Source organism: Lynx rufus, unplaced genomic scaffold (assembly GCF_022079265.1).
Source record: "Lynx rufus isolate CCGP_SWC_20201006 ecotype Redwood Valley unplaced genomic scaffold, mLynRuf1.p SCAF_3, whole genome shotgun sequence".
In the NCBI taxonomy this organism is placed as follows: domain Eukaryota; kingdom Metazoa; phylum Chordata; class Mammalia; order Carnivora; family Felidae; genus Lynx; species Lynx rufus.
The window spans coordinates 58,880,079-58,895,297 of NW_025814845.1; the positions used below are offsets into that span (position 1 = coordinate 58,880,079).

At 41.6% G+C, this 15,219-nt stretch overlaps 1 protein-coding gene across 1 annotated transcript in view; it reads left to right on the forward strand.

Annotated features, from left to right (window-relative positions):
- The window catches only part of FAM47E (family with sequence similarity 47 member E), a 32,746-nt gene extending 23,006 nt beyond the window's left edge, over nt 1-9,740 (forward strand). The window contains exon 7 of the mRNA XM_047092082.1: nt 9,525-9,740. Coding sequence (XP_046948038.1) covers nt 9,525-9,740 — 216 coding nt within the window. The remainder of the gene's footprint in view (nt 1-9,524) is intronic.
- Nucleotides 9,741-15,219: the final 5,479 nt, after the last annotated feature.

Genomic DNA, 15,219 nt, shown 5'->3' on the forward strand with positions numbered 1-15,219 from the left:
CAAGACACAGGAGTGACAGGATGTTGGGAGGGGACAGTCACTATGAGGACTTGGCTATCTTGCTGGGAACACATGACTTTGGTATGTTCTTGACAGAGTTCATTTGGGAGGTGAAATGGTTTTAAAGAACTGAATTACAATAACATAAACTTATCCATCCAATTTTCAAATTCAAATAAATGAAAGGCAAAACCAAAAAGATATGTGAATGCCCCAAAGATGTTGGGACTGCATCAAATCTTTTCGGATTATCATGCCCTTTGAAGTTTAAGTCAACCGAGTGAATTTACAGGTGTGATTGGCTCTAGTCAATGACTTGTGAATTGGGCAGCATCCTACCTAACAAATAGAAGGGTGCTCCAAAGAGCTGTATAAAATGGAAGGCTTTTATAGGCAGAAATGGGCTGGGTCAAGGAAATTATCAGCAAAAGAAAAGATTGTTCCGGCAAGGTCTCCTTTCTAAGGTGGAAGCACGGGGTCCTATGCAGAGTACATCACTAGAGCTGATCTGGAAATCCCAGACTAATGGGTTTAAAATTCCGCTCCTGGGGGAGGCTGAAACTGCAATTAGATTAGGTATTAAATCTTGGTGGCACTTAACGTAAGTGACGCCGTTTGCTTCTTTTTCTTTTTAAGTTTATTTATTTATTTTGAGAGGGAGAGAGAGAGAGAGAGCACAAGTGAGCAGGGAGGAGAGGGGCAGGGAGAGAGGGAGAGAGAGAATCCCACGCTCTGTCAGTGCAGAGCCCAAAGCAGGGCTCAGTCTCACAAATGGTGAGATGGTGACCTGAGCCAAGATCAAGAGTGGGACGTTTGAGCCACCAAGACACCCCTCCATTTGTTTCTTTTTAACAATGCCCTTCCTTTTCATGAAACTGTCAGCCAAACTGAGAGGTGTGATCAAAATATAAGGTATTAGTGCCAATCTCAGCTAGTGCTCTGTAGTTCTCAAAGCTTTTGTGGATCCTGTTTTTTTCATGAATCTCTGTGGCATTTACAGGTCATGACTCCAGGCTCACAATTTTTTAGCCAGTGATTCTCTTTGTCCCTTTTTTGATGTTCCAGCCTTAAGGAGATCATTTGCTTGGTGATTAGCAGCTATAAACATGCATTTGGAGTTTTTGAGAGACTGGAACACACCAGGGGGATTGTTATGAAAATTCTAAGCAGGCTAATTCCCACTGTTTGGAGTGCTCTTTGGAGCCATGGTTCTTGAGACCCAACTAATCGGAAAACGGAGAACGACCCAGCAGTAAGAGTCACCCTTCGAAGCCAAGTGGCTTGCTCGGTGATGTTATGTAACTGAGTTTCAGCTTCCCAAGAAGTGTTAATCCAGGTACAGCATGTGGTGTTGGCCACAGCACAGACACCTCCTGGCTCAGCTAAAAGCTAATCCTGTTATCAAGAACGACTTTGGCCAGAGAGTCTACGGATCTTTCCTGGGCAGCTCGTGTCTTAGCAATGGAATCTGCAATGTCCCCAAGAGTTAAGGAGAAGTCTCTGGTCATAGTCTGATTTGTATTTGTTCCTAAACCAGAGGTCAGTCAGGTTTTTTAGTGCATATGGGAAGAGAATCACCTAGCCTGAAATAAAAAGTCATCCTAAGTGCCTTACAAAGATGGATGCTGCTGCTGAGATCTCTTGGTGAGTGGGGGCAAATCTGATCTTGATAATCATGGGAATGTGGGGGTGCAAATGTATGAAGATTCACATAGGTAAATGTGTCTACTTCTGAGCAGGGGTCGACTGTAGTTTGTGGTGACATTGGGAATATAAGAGAAATTAGTCACAGGGAGGACCCGTGGGTCTCTTGTCTCTTGCATGATGACAAATCCAGTTTGACAAATCTGAAAGTTTGCCTCCCTTAGCAATGGACTGGGAGAGACAGATGGTAGAATTATCTTTCCTGGCTAGTGTTAGAGTAACGAAAAGAAATAGAAGAAGAAGGGGTTTCATGTTTAGTCAAATTATGAAATGTGACTACCCAGTGTTTTGGGTAGAAGCAGTCTACTTCGGTGCCAGATACTTCTCTTCCTCATCAATGTGATTCGAAGGTCTCCAGCATCTGTACAGGACCAGATTTCAAGTGGAGGTTTCTTTAGCTGTGAGATGTGTGTCCAGGGCTCAATGCCCTCTAGTTTTGTAGTAGTGTCAGTGGTCAGGAGTACTTGGTAAGATCCCTTCTAATGGGGCTCAAGGGTTGTCTTCCTCTGATGATGCTTCTAGAGTACCCAATCACCAGGCCCTAGACTGACCAACAGGATCCCTTGAATTGGGATCAGGGAAGTCTTCTTTAATCTGTTGATGATAGGCTTAAGCATCAGACAGTAAAGACAGTAGCTGGTCATACTAGCATGAGACAACAAGGGATCAGCCGAAGGTTGTATGAGACATTGGTCTGCTGGTGACCAGATCCTGAGGAGTGAGTTTATGTTTCCCAAAGGGGGTGCTGCAAACAGTCAGGAAGACCAAAGGCAATACCGTCAGCCAGGGGAGCCCAGTTATTTCAGCAAGTTTAGAAATTTTAAGTTTGGGGATCCCATTAGTTCTCCCAACCTTGCCTGATGAGTCAGGGTGATAAAGACAATGATAATTCCAAAAAGTCGGCAAGGTTTTCATTAAGCCTCATATGATATGTCAAGTCAAATGGGTACTTGGCAATGGGTACTTGATCACTGGAGATTGTGGAAGCTATCCCCCAATGGGAAACAAATTCTCTGACAGTGTCTTTGTACTGTGAGGGCATCACCCTTGCAGCAGGGGAAGGCTTCAAGGAATCTACAACACACAAGTGCAGTGACAAGAACATACTGAAACCCACATGAAGTGGCAGTTTAATGAAGTCCAGCTGCAGCTGTTCAAAGGGTCCAGAGGGAGGAGGTCTGAGGTCTTTGAAGACAAAAATAGTTTTTCTAGGATTATGGACTTGGCAGGTCAGATTGCTGCAGACTCTTTTTGCAATTTTATAGAAGTCTCTCCCCCAATGTCAATTCATAATTTGAGTTCATCTTAAATGCCCAGTGGTGGGTTTAGTAATGCAAAAACCAAAAAGTGGGGTTTGTCAGGGGATCCAGGAAGAGCCAAGCAGCTGTCTTGGGTTTCCCATGGCCCCAACTGTTCATTTAATTTACAGCCCTTGCTTACCCATCTTAATTTCTGACTCCGGAGCAGACTATTGCCATGTTACAAGGACATTAGGATGGAAAAATCTGGCAATGAGGGGTTGTTTTTATTTTTTTGTTTTTTTGTTTTTGTTTTTGTTTTTTTTTTTTGCAGAAGCAGAATGGATTTCATCCATATGTGCCACAATCTTTATAGACTTTTTTGCTGTTGCCTTTGCATGAAAGTCAGCTGGGGCATTTGCCTGACACTCAGGTTCAATCTTTCAGTATGAGCCTCAATTTTGATGACAGCAATTTCAGGAGGTGAGAGGATAGCAGTAAGAAGATCATTTACTTGTACATTTTTGACTGAGTCCCAGAGGACATAAGAAAGCCCCTTTTTCTCTGTAATATCCCTGACTCATGGATGACCCCCAAGGCATACTGGCTATCAGTATTTTAAGTTTGTCCTTCTGATAATTGGCATGCTCTGGAAAGGGCGTGGAGCTCTGCTTGTTGCATGGATGTAGCTTATGAAATATTTCCTCTTTCGAGTAGGTCATGTTCGGTAGTAACAGCACAGCCAGCCTAGAAATCCATTTTTTTCATTTCTACAGTATGACCCATCACAAAGGTTAGATCAGGAGTAAAGGAGTATCTCATCCATAAGGACATGGTATCACAAAATGGGACATTAGTACCCTGTAGTCATGGATTTGCCTCCTTCAGATAGAGGTAGTAACATAGCAGGATTAAGGGTGTTGCAAAGTTTAATAGTTTTTTTTTAAGTTTATTTATTTATTTTGAGAGAGAAAGAGAGTGCAAGTGGGGAAGGGGAAGAGAAAAAGGGATAATCCTAAGCTCTGTGTTGATAGCACAGAGCCTGACGTGGAGCTTGATCCCATGAACTGTGAGATCACTGAGCCAAAATCAAGAGTTGGATGCTTAACCAACTGAGTCACCCAGGCGCCCTAAAGGTGTTGCAAAGTTTAAGACACAGATTGGTGAAAGCACAGAAGGATCTCATAGGAAGTTAGTCTACTTGCAAGAAATGTTGTCAATTCTGAGTTAAGAAGGCTTTGGACAGTGGGTGAAGTTTGCAAGGAAACATCATTTCCTAGGGTCAGATCTGATGAGGGTTATACTTGCTTTGCAACTGTGACTGTAGCCTTAAGATAGCTACATAGGCATGAGCAATTCAATCAGGTAGTGTACTGTACGAGGCAATAGGTCTACGTTTATTACCATGCTCTTGTGTGAGCATTCCCAGGGCTTGATTATCCCTTTCCTGCACAAATAAGGTGAAAGGTTTTGGATAATTAGGTGGCCCCAAGGCAGGCAGTTCTTAAGGCTCTTGCTTTAGTCTCCTAAAAGTCTGTTCCTGTTTGTCTTCCCAAGGAAAGTGTTCAGGGACTGAAATTTTAGTCAGTTCCTAGAGTTGGGTAGCTAATAGAGAAAATTTAGGAGTCCATAGGCTGCAGTAGCAAGCCAAGCCTAGTAATCCACAAATCTGTCACCTAGTTGACAGAAATTCCTGGATTAACTTAATTCTTTTGGGAGACAGCTGAATTCCTCCAGGGCTTAGATAATGACCCAGGTAATGAACAATGTCTAGAGATAATTATAATTTTTTCTTAGAGACTTTGTGTCTCTTTTCAGCTAACTGCTGTAGCAAATAAATGGAATCTTTTATGGATTCCTCTTTAGTAGCTGAGCATAGCAAGAGGTCTTCTATATATTGTAAAAGGGTTGATTTCCCTTGGAACTGGAGTGTGCTTAACCCTGGGTGAAGTGCTCTAGAGAGGTGAGAAAGAGCCTCAGTGAACTCTTGAGGCATGATTGTCCAGTTATAGTGTTGATAGTTCCAAGTAAGGCAAATAGATACTGGCTACTGGGGTCTCCAAGGATGTTGAAAAAGGCTAAACAGAGGTCCACGGTAGTGGACCATTTTGAGTCTGGTAGAACTTGTGACGAAGGGGTGTTCAGTTTTGGAATGACTGGGAGATGGGGAATAAATGTCTTATTAATAGGTCTCAAATCCTGGAAAAAAATCAACATCCCGGTCCATTAGGTTTCTAGACTGGCAAGACTGGGCAGCTGTTGCAGGAACTGGTACAGGGAATGATTAACCCTGAGCAATTAGGTCTTTTATGGGTTTGACGCTTCAGGCTTTAATGGTTATTGAGGTGATTTAGGGAGAGGCTTAGTTATACCTAGGAATGTGTAACAGCTCAGCTGCTATTTTGTGAGCTTTTTCTAGTCCCTGAGATGTTGAAGACCAAAGAGCTTGAATATCATCCATGGGGTTTTGCTGTCTTGCTGACTGCATCCATTTTTGGGCTTCACATATTTACATGCTGATAAAGACCTGGAATCTTGGTGTCATAGGCACTGATAAGGACTCAGATTCTTCAAAAAACTTTCAGGCTTCCTCCCTAGATTTAGTAATTTCTTTAATTACAGCCATTAAATGTTCAGTCATTGACCAAGATAAAGATAACTGAGAAATTCGTTTGCAACCTTGGTAGTTCTATTTTATTTTAATTTTATTTATTTTTTAAAGTGTATTATTTACTTGAGAGAGAGAGAGAGAGAGAGAGCGAGCCAGAGAGCCAGAGAGAATGTGCAGGAGAGGGGCAGAGAGAGAGGGAGAGAGAGAATCCCAAGCAGGCTCTAAGCTGTCATTGTGGAGCCCGATGTGGGGCTCCACCTGTGAAATCATGATCTGAGCCGAGATCAAGAGTTGGTCCCTTAACTGACTGAGCCACTCAGGCCCCCACCTAGGTAGTTTTATTTTAAAAGGTAACTGGTAACTGTCCAATAGTCTCTTAAGAGTGGAAAGGATGTTCAGACATAGGATTAGTAAAACATGAGTTGTCAGGTGAAAAAGGATGGGGGAGCAGTAGGAGTTACATCAGTCCTGTGGTCTTTTGTTTTCTGTACCTCTAGTGTCTTTAATTTTTCACTGGCTTTTTGTAACCAAGTCTTTTAATGAGGCTATTTTGGAATCTTCAAACCTTGTGGAGACGTCTGCATACCAACTAAAGCAAGCATCCCATTCTGTGTGTTCAACTTGGACCCTCTTGCCCTCAAGTACTTTTTTCCCTTTTAAAAAAATGTTTGTTTATTTTGAGAGAGAGAGAGGGAGGGAGAGCATGAATGGGGGAGGGGCAGAGGGAGAGGGAGAGACAAAATCCCAAGCAGGCCCATACTGTAAGTACAGAGCCTGATGCAGCAGGGCTTGATCTCAGGGTCGTGAGATCATGACCTGAGCCGAAATCAAGAGTTGGACGCTTAACCAACTGACACACCCAGGCACCCCTCTCAAGAGCATTTTCAAAATAAGTGATCTTGTCTAATTGGAATGTTCCCCATAATGGCCATTGTTACTCTAGGTTATTTTTAGTAAAATTTTGTCATTTTGCTAGATATCTGCAGTCTCTGGGACCATAGTTCTTAGACATTAAAATAGACAAGCATGTGGGGAGGTGGATCTCTGGATATAAAGGATCCCATTTCTTTTAGCTAACAGGTCTTTGGGTTTCTTGGAGCTAAATTGATACTCAGATTGCCTATCACAGAAGTCCTCTTAAAGCGGCAAGCACTCTAACAACCTTTAAATGCTCAACCCCACCCCACCAATCTTTTCCGCTCGGCTTCTGAGATTATTATTAGCAACTAGCCCTTATTTAATACTTAATACCTGAGGCCTCCCACTGGACCCATCCAGCCCAAGTCAGGCCCAGAGCAGCTGAAATTGGACCCCGTCCAATCCCAAATCAGACCCAGTCTGGTTTTGAAGTTGGACCCAGTCCAACTCTGACCCATAACCACTAGAATTCCCTGTGTGGAATCTGGAGATTAGAAAAAGGATTGAACCAGCAGATCTGAAAGTATAGGGACTGTGGACTGATCCCAAACAAATGGGGAACTATAGCTGCCACCAAGCGGTTCCCAACATGGATCTGGTGATAGAACCAAGGGCGGGGCTTTCCAGTGGAAGGGAAATGTGGAAAGCCAGTTAGATCACCAGCTTGATGCAGGGAGCGGAGCTCAGAACTGAAACGAAGTGACCAATGGCCCTCAGAAGCAGCAAGAGAATGAAGTGTTCTCAGGCACCATGCCTGTTTCTTGTTGTTCCCCAAAGCCACTGGAAGTCTCCTTTGGTCCCCCTGCTGCCACCAAACCGTCAGAGAACAAAAATTCAACCAAGTTAATTTGAAGATCTAATTGCCTTTATTCAGTGTTCCATGAATTGGGCAGCATCCCATCTAATAGACAGAAGTGTGCTCCAAGGACTTGCACAAAATGGAAGGCTTCTATAGGCAGAAATAGGGCAGGATAAGGAAGTTATTAGCAAAAGAAAAGAAAGGATTGTTTTAGGCCAGGTCATCTTCCTTAGAGGGAGGGGCTGGGGTCCTTATGCAGAGTACCTCACTAGTGCTCATCAGGAAATCCCAGACTGACTGGCTTAAAATCCCACTCCTGGGAGAGGCTGAAATGGCAGTTAGGTTAGGTGTTGGGCTTAACAGAAGTGACTCCTTGTTGGGGCTCTTGTTCTTTTTTAACAGATCTAAAAATTGTGGCTATTTGTCTAGTGGGAAAAACACTCCTGTTTCTTCCCCTACTACTCTCAGTTCTGGTCACCAAATGTATCCAGTTTCCCCCCTCACCCCCAAGCAATTCTCTGATTCACCAGACATCAGCTGGGTGTCCTCCAACTTAACTCCGTTCTGACACTCTACCTGGAGTTTGCATCAGACCCCACAGATTAAGGGCTCAGTCTCAAAACACTGCCCTCACAATCACAAATTGAGATTATCACCTGTGCTTCTGACCATTCAGCTGGGATTCCCCCACACCTCCTCCTCAGGTTCTATCATCTGCTCGAAAACTTAGGAAAACAATTTACCAGATTATGGCTTTATTATAAAAGGATATAACTCAAGAATAGCCAGATGCACAGAGCGAGGTATATGAAAAAGGGTGCAGAGCTTCTGTGCCCTAGCCAGGCACACCACCCTCCTGAAATCTCCACATGCTCACCAGGCTGGAAGTTCTCTGAACCCTATCCTTTTGGGTTTTTATGGAGGCTTTCATAAGTAGGAATGGTTGTTTCAATCATTGGTCACCAGTGATTAATTCAGCCAGAGGTTTCAGGGTGGAGTCAAAAGTTCCAAAACATGGTTGTTTCCTCTGGCAACCTGACCCCATCCTGTGGCTATTGAGGGACTTTCCAAAAATCACTTCATTAAATAAACTCTGTTGTGACTAAAAGGGGCTAGTTGTGAAGAACAAAAAATTCTCCTTTCATCTTTGTGGCTCTTATTACTTGGAAATTGCAATGGTTTTAGGAGCTCTGTGCCGGGAATGGGAAGAAGACCAGATATATTTCTTATTAAAAATAACAATATTGTCCAATGGAGTAGTACTCAGCTATCAAAAAGAATGAAATCTTGCCATTTGCAACTACATGGATAGAACTTGAGGGTATTATGCTAAGTGAAGTCAGTCAGTCAGGGAAAGACAAATATATGACTTCACTCATATGAGCAATTTAAGATACAGAACAGGTAAACATAAGGGAAAGGAAGTAAAAATAATACAAAATCAAGGAGAGACACAAAACATAAGACACTCTTAAATACAGAGAACAAACTGAGGGTTGCTGGAGGGGTTGTGGGTGGGGGGATGGGCAAATGGGTAAAGGGCATTAGAGAAGACACTTGTTGGGATGAGCATTGGGTATTATACATAAGGGATGGATCACTGGAATCTACTTCTGAAATCATTATTGCACTATATGCTAACTAATGTGGATGTAAATTAAAAAAAAATTTTTTTAAATCATAATAAAAAAAAGAAAAGAAAATCACAGTATTGTGCCTGGGTGGCTCAGTTGCTTAAGCGTCTAACTCTTGATTTCAGCTCAGGTCACAATCTCATGGTTGGTGGGATGGAGCCCCACATCAGTCTCTCTGCTAACAGCACAGAGACTGCTTGGGATTCCCTCTCTCTCTCTCTCTCTCTCTGCCCCTGTGCTGCTTATCCACGTGCTCTCTCTCTCAAAATAAATAAATGAACATTAAAAAAAGATAAAAATAAAAATCACAGTATCATACTTATTAATCTCAAAAAGGTTAGATTCCAGACATCTTGACTTAATAATTGTTTAATTGCTAAACTGTATTGCTTATCTTTAATACAATGGTAGAGAAAGGAGAGAAAGTGGGACATCTTTTGAAAGCCTTTATATTCGCTGATTTGAGAACATTATCCACACATACACTCTCAGATGAGGAGGAACTGATTTAAAATAAGGTACTTCATAAGGAGCTAAATGCTTTTAATTAGGACAAGAATGAAATCAGGCTTCTGACAGCTCACTTTTTTTTTTTTTTTTACATGTGATTCCTCTTTTAGGGGGAGTTACTTGCAGACCTTCATGGAACAATTGCCTTTAAGGATTTCATTCTAAGCAGGGGCTACAGGATGCCGAGTGTGAGTAAAGGGTCATTTCAGAAAGGCTTGCTGAGGGGCTCCCGGTTGTTGATGGGGCAGAGTCAGCACCCTCTCCAAAGCAAAATATGGTTGAGTCTTGAACGACATAGGCTTAAACTGTGGTCTACTTACACATGAATTTTTTTTTTTGATAAATGTAGTATGTTACTGTAAACATATTTTCTCTTCCTATGAGTTTCTTAATAACATTTTTTCTTTAGCTTACTTTAATGTAAGAAGACAGTCTATAATAAATATAATACACAAAATCTATGTTAATCAACTGTGTATGTTATCAGTAAGGCTTCTGGTCAACAGTAAGCTATTGGTAAAGTCTTTGGGGAGTCAAAGCTTATACACGAAGTTTCAGCTGAGTGGGGGGTTGGTGCCCCCAACCCCTGTAGTAATGTTCAAGGGTCATTAGTACTTCTCATACCAGGACTCAGGTTCCTGGAAGGAAGGGCATGCTTTTCCCTAGACAAAGGCCCAGAGATAGGATTTGGCTTTTGCTTTTTTTATTCTACCTATTTGTTCTCTGCTGTCAGAGGTGCTGTCTTCCTGCCGACTCACCTGCCTGGAGTTTGGCCTTAATGGGGGCAAAGTGGAAGGGGTCTATGTGCAGGGCATGTATCTTGCAAACTCTGTTACTCAAACACTCTGAAGTCACTAGGAAGTCTTTGAGTGTCTTTTACTTCCACATCTAAGGACAGAGAGCTATGGCTTGGGTCAGGACAAAATGGAGTTGAGATTCACAATAGGAATCAGCCTGTGTGGGTCAGCCTTGTGTGGAAACAGACTAGGGCAAAAGTTCACTTCCCTGGGGCCCACCAATATCTTTGTATTTTTCCCACTTTCTCTCACCCTTCATCTAGTTTCTCCTCTCTTAACTTGTAAAGCTAGCCCCAGCTGCCTCCCACTTGGAGCGGCCACCTTTGGAAGGCCAGTTGCAACATGGGTGGGGTGGGAGGTTGGCAGAGTGGACCATTTTTAGCAGGAGGGCCTCAGAGCCCAGAGTTCTGTGTCCAGACCAGCCCTGTCACCACAGCAAGAAACCAGCTAGTCATGCTGCCAAAGTCATAGCTGTTAAGTCATGTGTTTATTCAGGGCCCTCTGTGTGCACATCCCATGAGTCTTTAGGAAGCCATGCAGCCAAGATGGTCAGAAGGTTGGGAGATGGGACACTGGATTTCTTTTTTCCCATGAATGATACAACTAACAATAGCTTATACTTACTGGCAAATAAATATATTGACAAAACTCAGATGCAGACTGGTTTCAAAGTTAAATGTGAGGGGAAGTCTAGAGTGTGAGGAGAGAAGGGTGAAAAGACTCCATTACAGAACTGGGATGAGGGGTGCCTGGGTGGCTCAGTCGGTTAAGCATCTGACTTTGGCTCAAGTCCTGATCTCACAGTCTGTGGGTTCGAGCCCCATGTTGGGCTCTGTGCTGACAGCTCAGAGCCTGGAGCCTGCTTCAGATTCTGTGTCTCCCTCTCTCTCTGCCCCTCTCACTCATGCTCTATCTCTCTCTGTCTCTCAAAAATAAATAAAAGTTAAAAAAAAAACTGGATGAAATATCTCCTTTAGCTTTGAGCATCAATAAGAGGCCTGTGAGATATATTTACCATACTTATATACATTTATGTACTTATAACTGCCTAATCTGTATGTGAGGGTCACATAAATGTACATTTACATACTTACATGTGTGAAATATACAATATGTTGATAATATTTTATATGATAACATAATTGCACATATTATAGATTTTATAACATATAAATGCACTTAAGCACAAGTATAATTATGTGATATATATATGATAATTATGTGATATATATATAAATGTGATGTGTGTGTATACACACACATATATATTCCTCTTGCCAAAGATTATATATAATCCTTGTTTATATATATATATATATATATAATCCTTATATATGTATATATATGTATGTATATATATGTAAATATGTATATATATATGTGTATATATATATATGTAATCCTTGTTTGCTGTTATAATAACTCAGTTCTGTCATAATATTTTTAGTGGCAGAACTCAGAACTTTTTTTTTTCATTTTGATCTGTCCCCTTTTGGTTCTATTCATTTTGTTGATGAATATTTAGTTCAACTTTGGGCAAAGTTGACTATACTCTTTTAGCTGCATTAACTAAAGATAGATGATCCCCCTGACCACAGCTGAGTCCTCTGAGAACCCCTGTCATTCAAAACCCTGGAATATATCTTCTTCCTTTATTCTTACATCCCATATCATCTATTTTATCAATATAATTTCAACTAAAAGAGAGGAGGGAATATATTTTACTATATCTGTTTCATAAATATGTAATACATATATTTCACATACGTATGTCATATATACATAAATATTCTCTTTTTACTCCCATAAGGTCTATGTACATTGTACATACACATTCATATGTTACATGAACACAGGTGCTTTACACACATTCCAGCATCTGCTGCTGGATTGTCCACTCTATTCATTACTCTTGGCTTCATTCTGTCTGCTACACAGATGGGTCCTGGGTTTTTAATAGAAGGGATGAGCAGCACAAGGTTTTGTTGAGCTTGAGCTGAGCTGGGCTGGACTCGGGCAGAGAACAAATGGGAATTAGATCTAGGTGTTTCTGATGCTGTGAAACTACCTTCCAAAGTCCCACATCTATCGTGGCCAATTACCAACATGAGATTTTGAGTACCAGAAGGATATAGGTCCGAGTGTGAGACTGTGAATTTGTGTATGGTAGTGGCTGTGGGCAGGACTGTACAATTTTTGTTTTCCAATCTAATGAAGGTTTACTCATCTTTTGTGTGTTTTTTTTTTAAAGTTCCTTGAGAAGATGTACATCAGGAAGGAATGTTAATGTGAGTGTAATAAGACGTCTATAAAATAACTCAAGCATAGAAGAATCTTGGGAGGATGATTAGACCAATTTTATTTACTACATACTTGGCTATTTCTGTACCTCATTTTTAAACCTTAAATACAATTTATGAGTGTTCCGTGGTTGTACAACTTTGACTTGGCAACGTTCATAATTTCATACCTAATACAAACATTTCACAATGGCTCTCTGCTTCTGTTAATCAGTATCTTATGTATCATATCAACTGTGAGATCAATATTCACATATAGTCTTCTCATATTTTTGTGGCATTGTCAATATAACATAGTTATATCAGCTATTTGTAAAAAATGTATAAAACCGTAATAAAAGCAGAATTACTCTATTGCATTTTCCAATAGTATTATTTTCCTTGGTTTTGAGTGAACACCTCCTTTATTCTTTCTTTAGAATATTATTTTCTTTAATTTTGAACTAAAGACTAAGACATGTTAGTCTTGATAATAAATGTCGTAAGTCATAAAGTTTAATGGTGACTCAAGATGATATATATTTCTATTTTTTAATTTTAAAATGTTTATTTATTTTGAGAGAGAGAGAGAGAGAGAGTGCGCACATGCATGAAGGAGGGGAAGTGGGAGAGGGAGAGAATCCCAAGCAGGCTCTTCACTGCCAGTGCAGAGCCCAACATGGGGCTTGATCTCACAAACTGTGAAATTATGACTTGAGCAAAAATCTAGAGTTGGATGCTTAACCGATTGAACCACCCAGGCGCCCCTCAGAATGATATAGATTTTTAAGTTAATTTTCCAAAAATTATTTTTTGTTAAAAATGTCAATGCTCCTGTTAGGAAAATCAGAAAAAGTAAACTAGCAAAAATAATATTGAAAATGTGACTAATTCCTATAGAGTCAACAATAACCACTCTTAACTCATTGGAACATAGCCTTCTAGATCTTTCTCTATGAAACCCACTGTGTAAAATTTAATCAAAAAGGGAATTTATTAAAAGCATATTGAGTCCCAAAGTTTTGTGAGTTACTGAATCTGTCTTCAAATATAAAGTTTTTGGGTGATGACCTTTCATCCTTAGGGACTGTCCTGATTTCATCTCAATCATCTGTATGTTGTACTGACTACATAGCAATTGTGCCATAAAATGAGTCTTTGCCATGCCCTCTGTGAGGCCAGAGTTTAGGGTGACGGAGTACATGATAGAAGCATGAACCCCACAGTGTCAGCCCACTCCTGTAAAATTAGTTACTTAGTGAGAACCAGTGTTGGGTAGAATTCCATGGCGGTGAATAAACATTCATTACATCTATCAGTGTTGGTGTGGGCAGAGGTTTGTTAAACAGGAAAACAAATCCAAATCAGAAAACGTAGCTATTCCAGTTAGGCCACTTTTCTCAGACTTCCTGGATGTTTTCAACTCATCACACATGCCCACATGTATGGTAGCCCACAAGAGCAACAGAAGGACAGCTGCTCCTCCCGCACGCCCAGTGGAGGAGGAGTCCGGTTCGATGAGACAGGCCGGGGCAGGATTTGGGCAATCAGTGCTGGGATCTGACAGTCAGGTGCTGAGTAAGAAGTGGTGTTGGCAGTGGTGGTCTGGAGAGAATCTACTTCTTTTTCTGGCCACACTGCTCCTGGCTTTGTTACATTCATGCCTAATTTATATCAGGCACTCAGGTTTAGTTTTAATTGCCGGACAACTAAATATTCAACAGGAGCAGAAGCCAGATAAGCCTTGGTGAGGGGAAAGTCCAAGTTGCTGAAACCCACGTATAGTCTGCATTTCTGCCTCTATGCCCACATTGTTCATGAGATCACCAGGCAACGCTGGAGTGCCTGGGGAAAGAAGTGGGCTGACATCCAAAGCTAGGTAAACCTTTTCACCTGATTATTGAGCACTTCCTCTACAGTGGAGACCTTTGGTGGGTATTCACGAAGAACCAAATATCCTCATACTCCAGAGGATCCGTTCTGAGAGATCCCCTGAATACCTCTTCTCCCAAGCATCTTTGTCACCATCAGCCTTGCATCTGTGATCCTTCCGAGTCTGGCTGCTGAGCTAACTCCTCAGCTACTGACTAGTATAGGTGACATGTGCATCTCAGGCCATTTCTCCTTTCAGACAATGTGGTCAACAGGATGAAATCCTAAGAATTCACCCTACTGAAAAATTCTCCCCAGTTGTTCTTCAGGGCCAGCCTTGAGCTGGGCTTTAGTGTTGTGGCATCCACTTGTGGCTGCTGTGATCATATTGTGCAGGTTGTCTGTTCAGAGACCTGATCTCAGAGACCATCCCTAGTCAGATGTGTAGGCTGAGGAAGAGTGGCCGTGTGAGAGGACTGGGCACTCCATGCAATTTGTTGTGTCTTCAATTTCTGCTCAAGCCCAATCCCATACCGAAAACTTCCACGTGATCGTGAGAAGCAATATAATTTGGTAATTAAACATGTGGACTTTGGAGCCAGAGGGCCTGGGTTCACGCCAAGCTCTGCTCCTTATGAGCTCGATGACTAGAGAGCAAACTGCTCATCCTCTCTCCGTGTCAGTTTTCTCAGCTAACGTAGGGATAATAGCAGTAATAGCAGAACTGCCTCCCAGAATTTTGGTGAAGATCAAAAGAAATGCTACCCGTAAAGTGCTCATAAGAGAGCCTGGCACAGTGTGTGCACACACTAAATACTAGCTGACTTTATGGATTGGTGGATCAGATGACCCCGAGT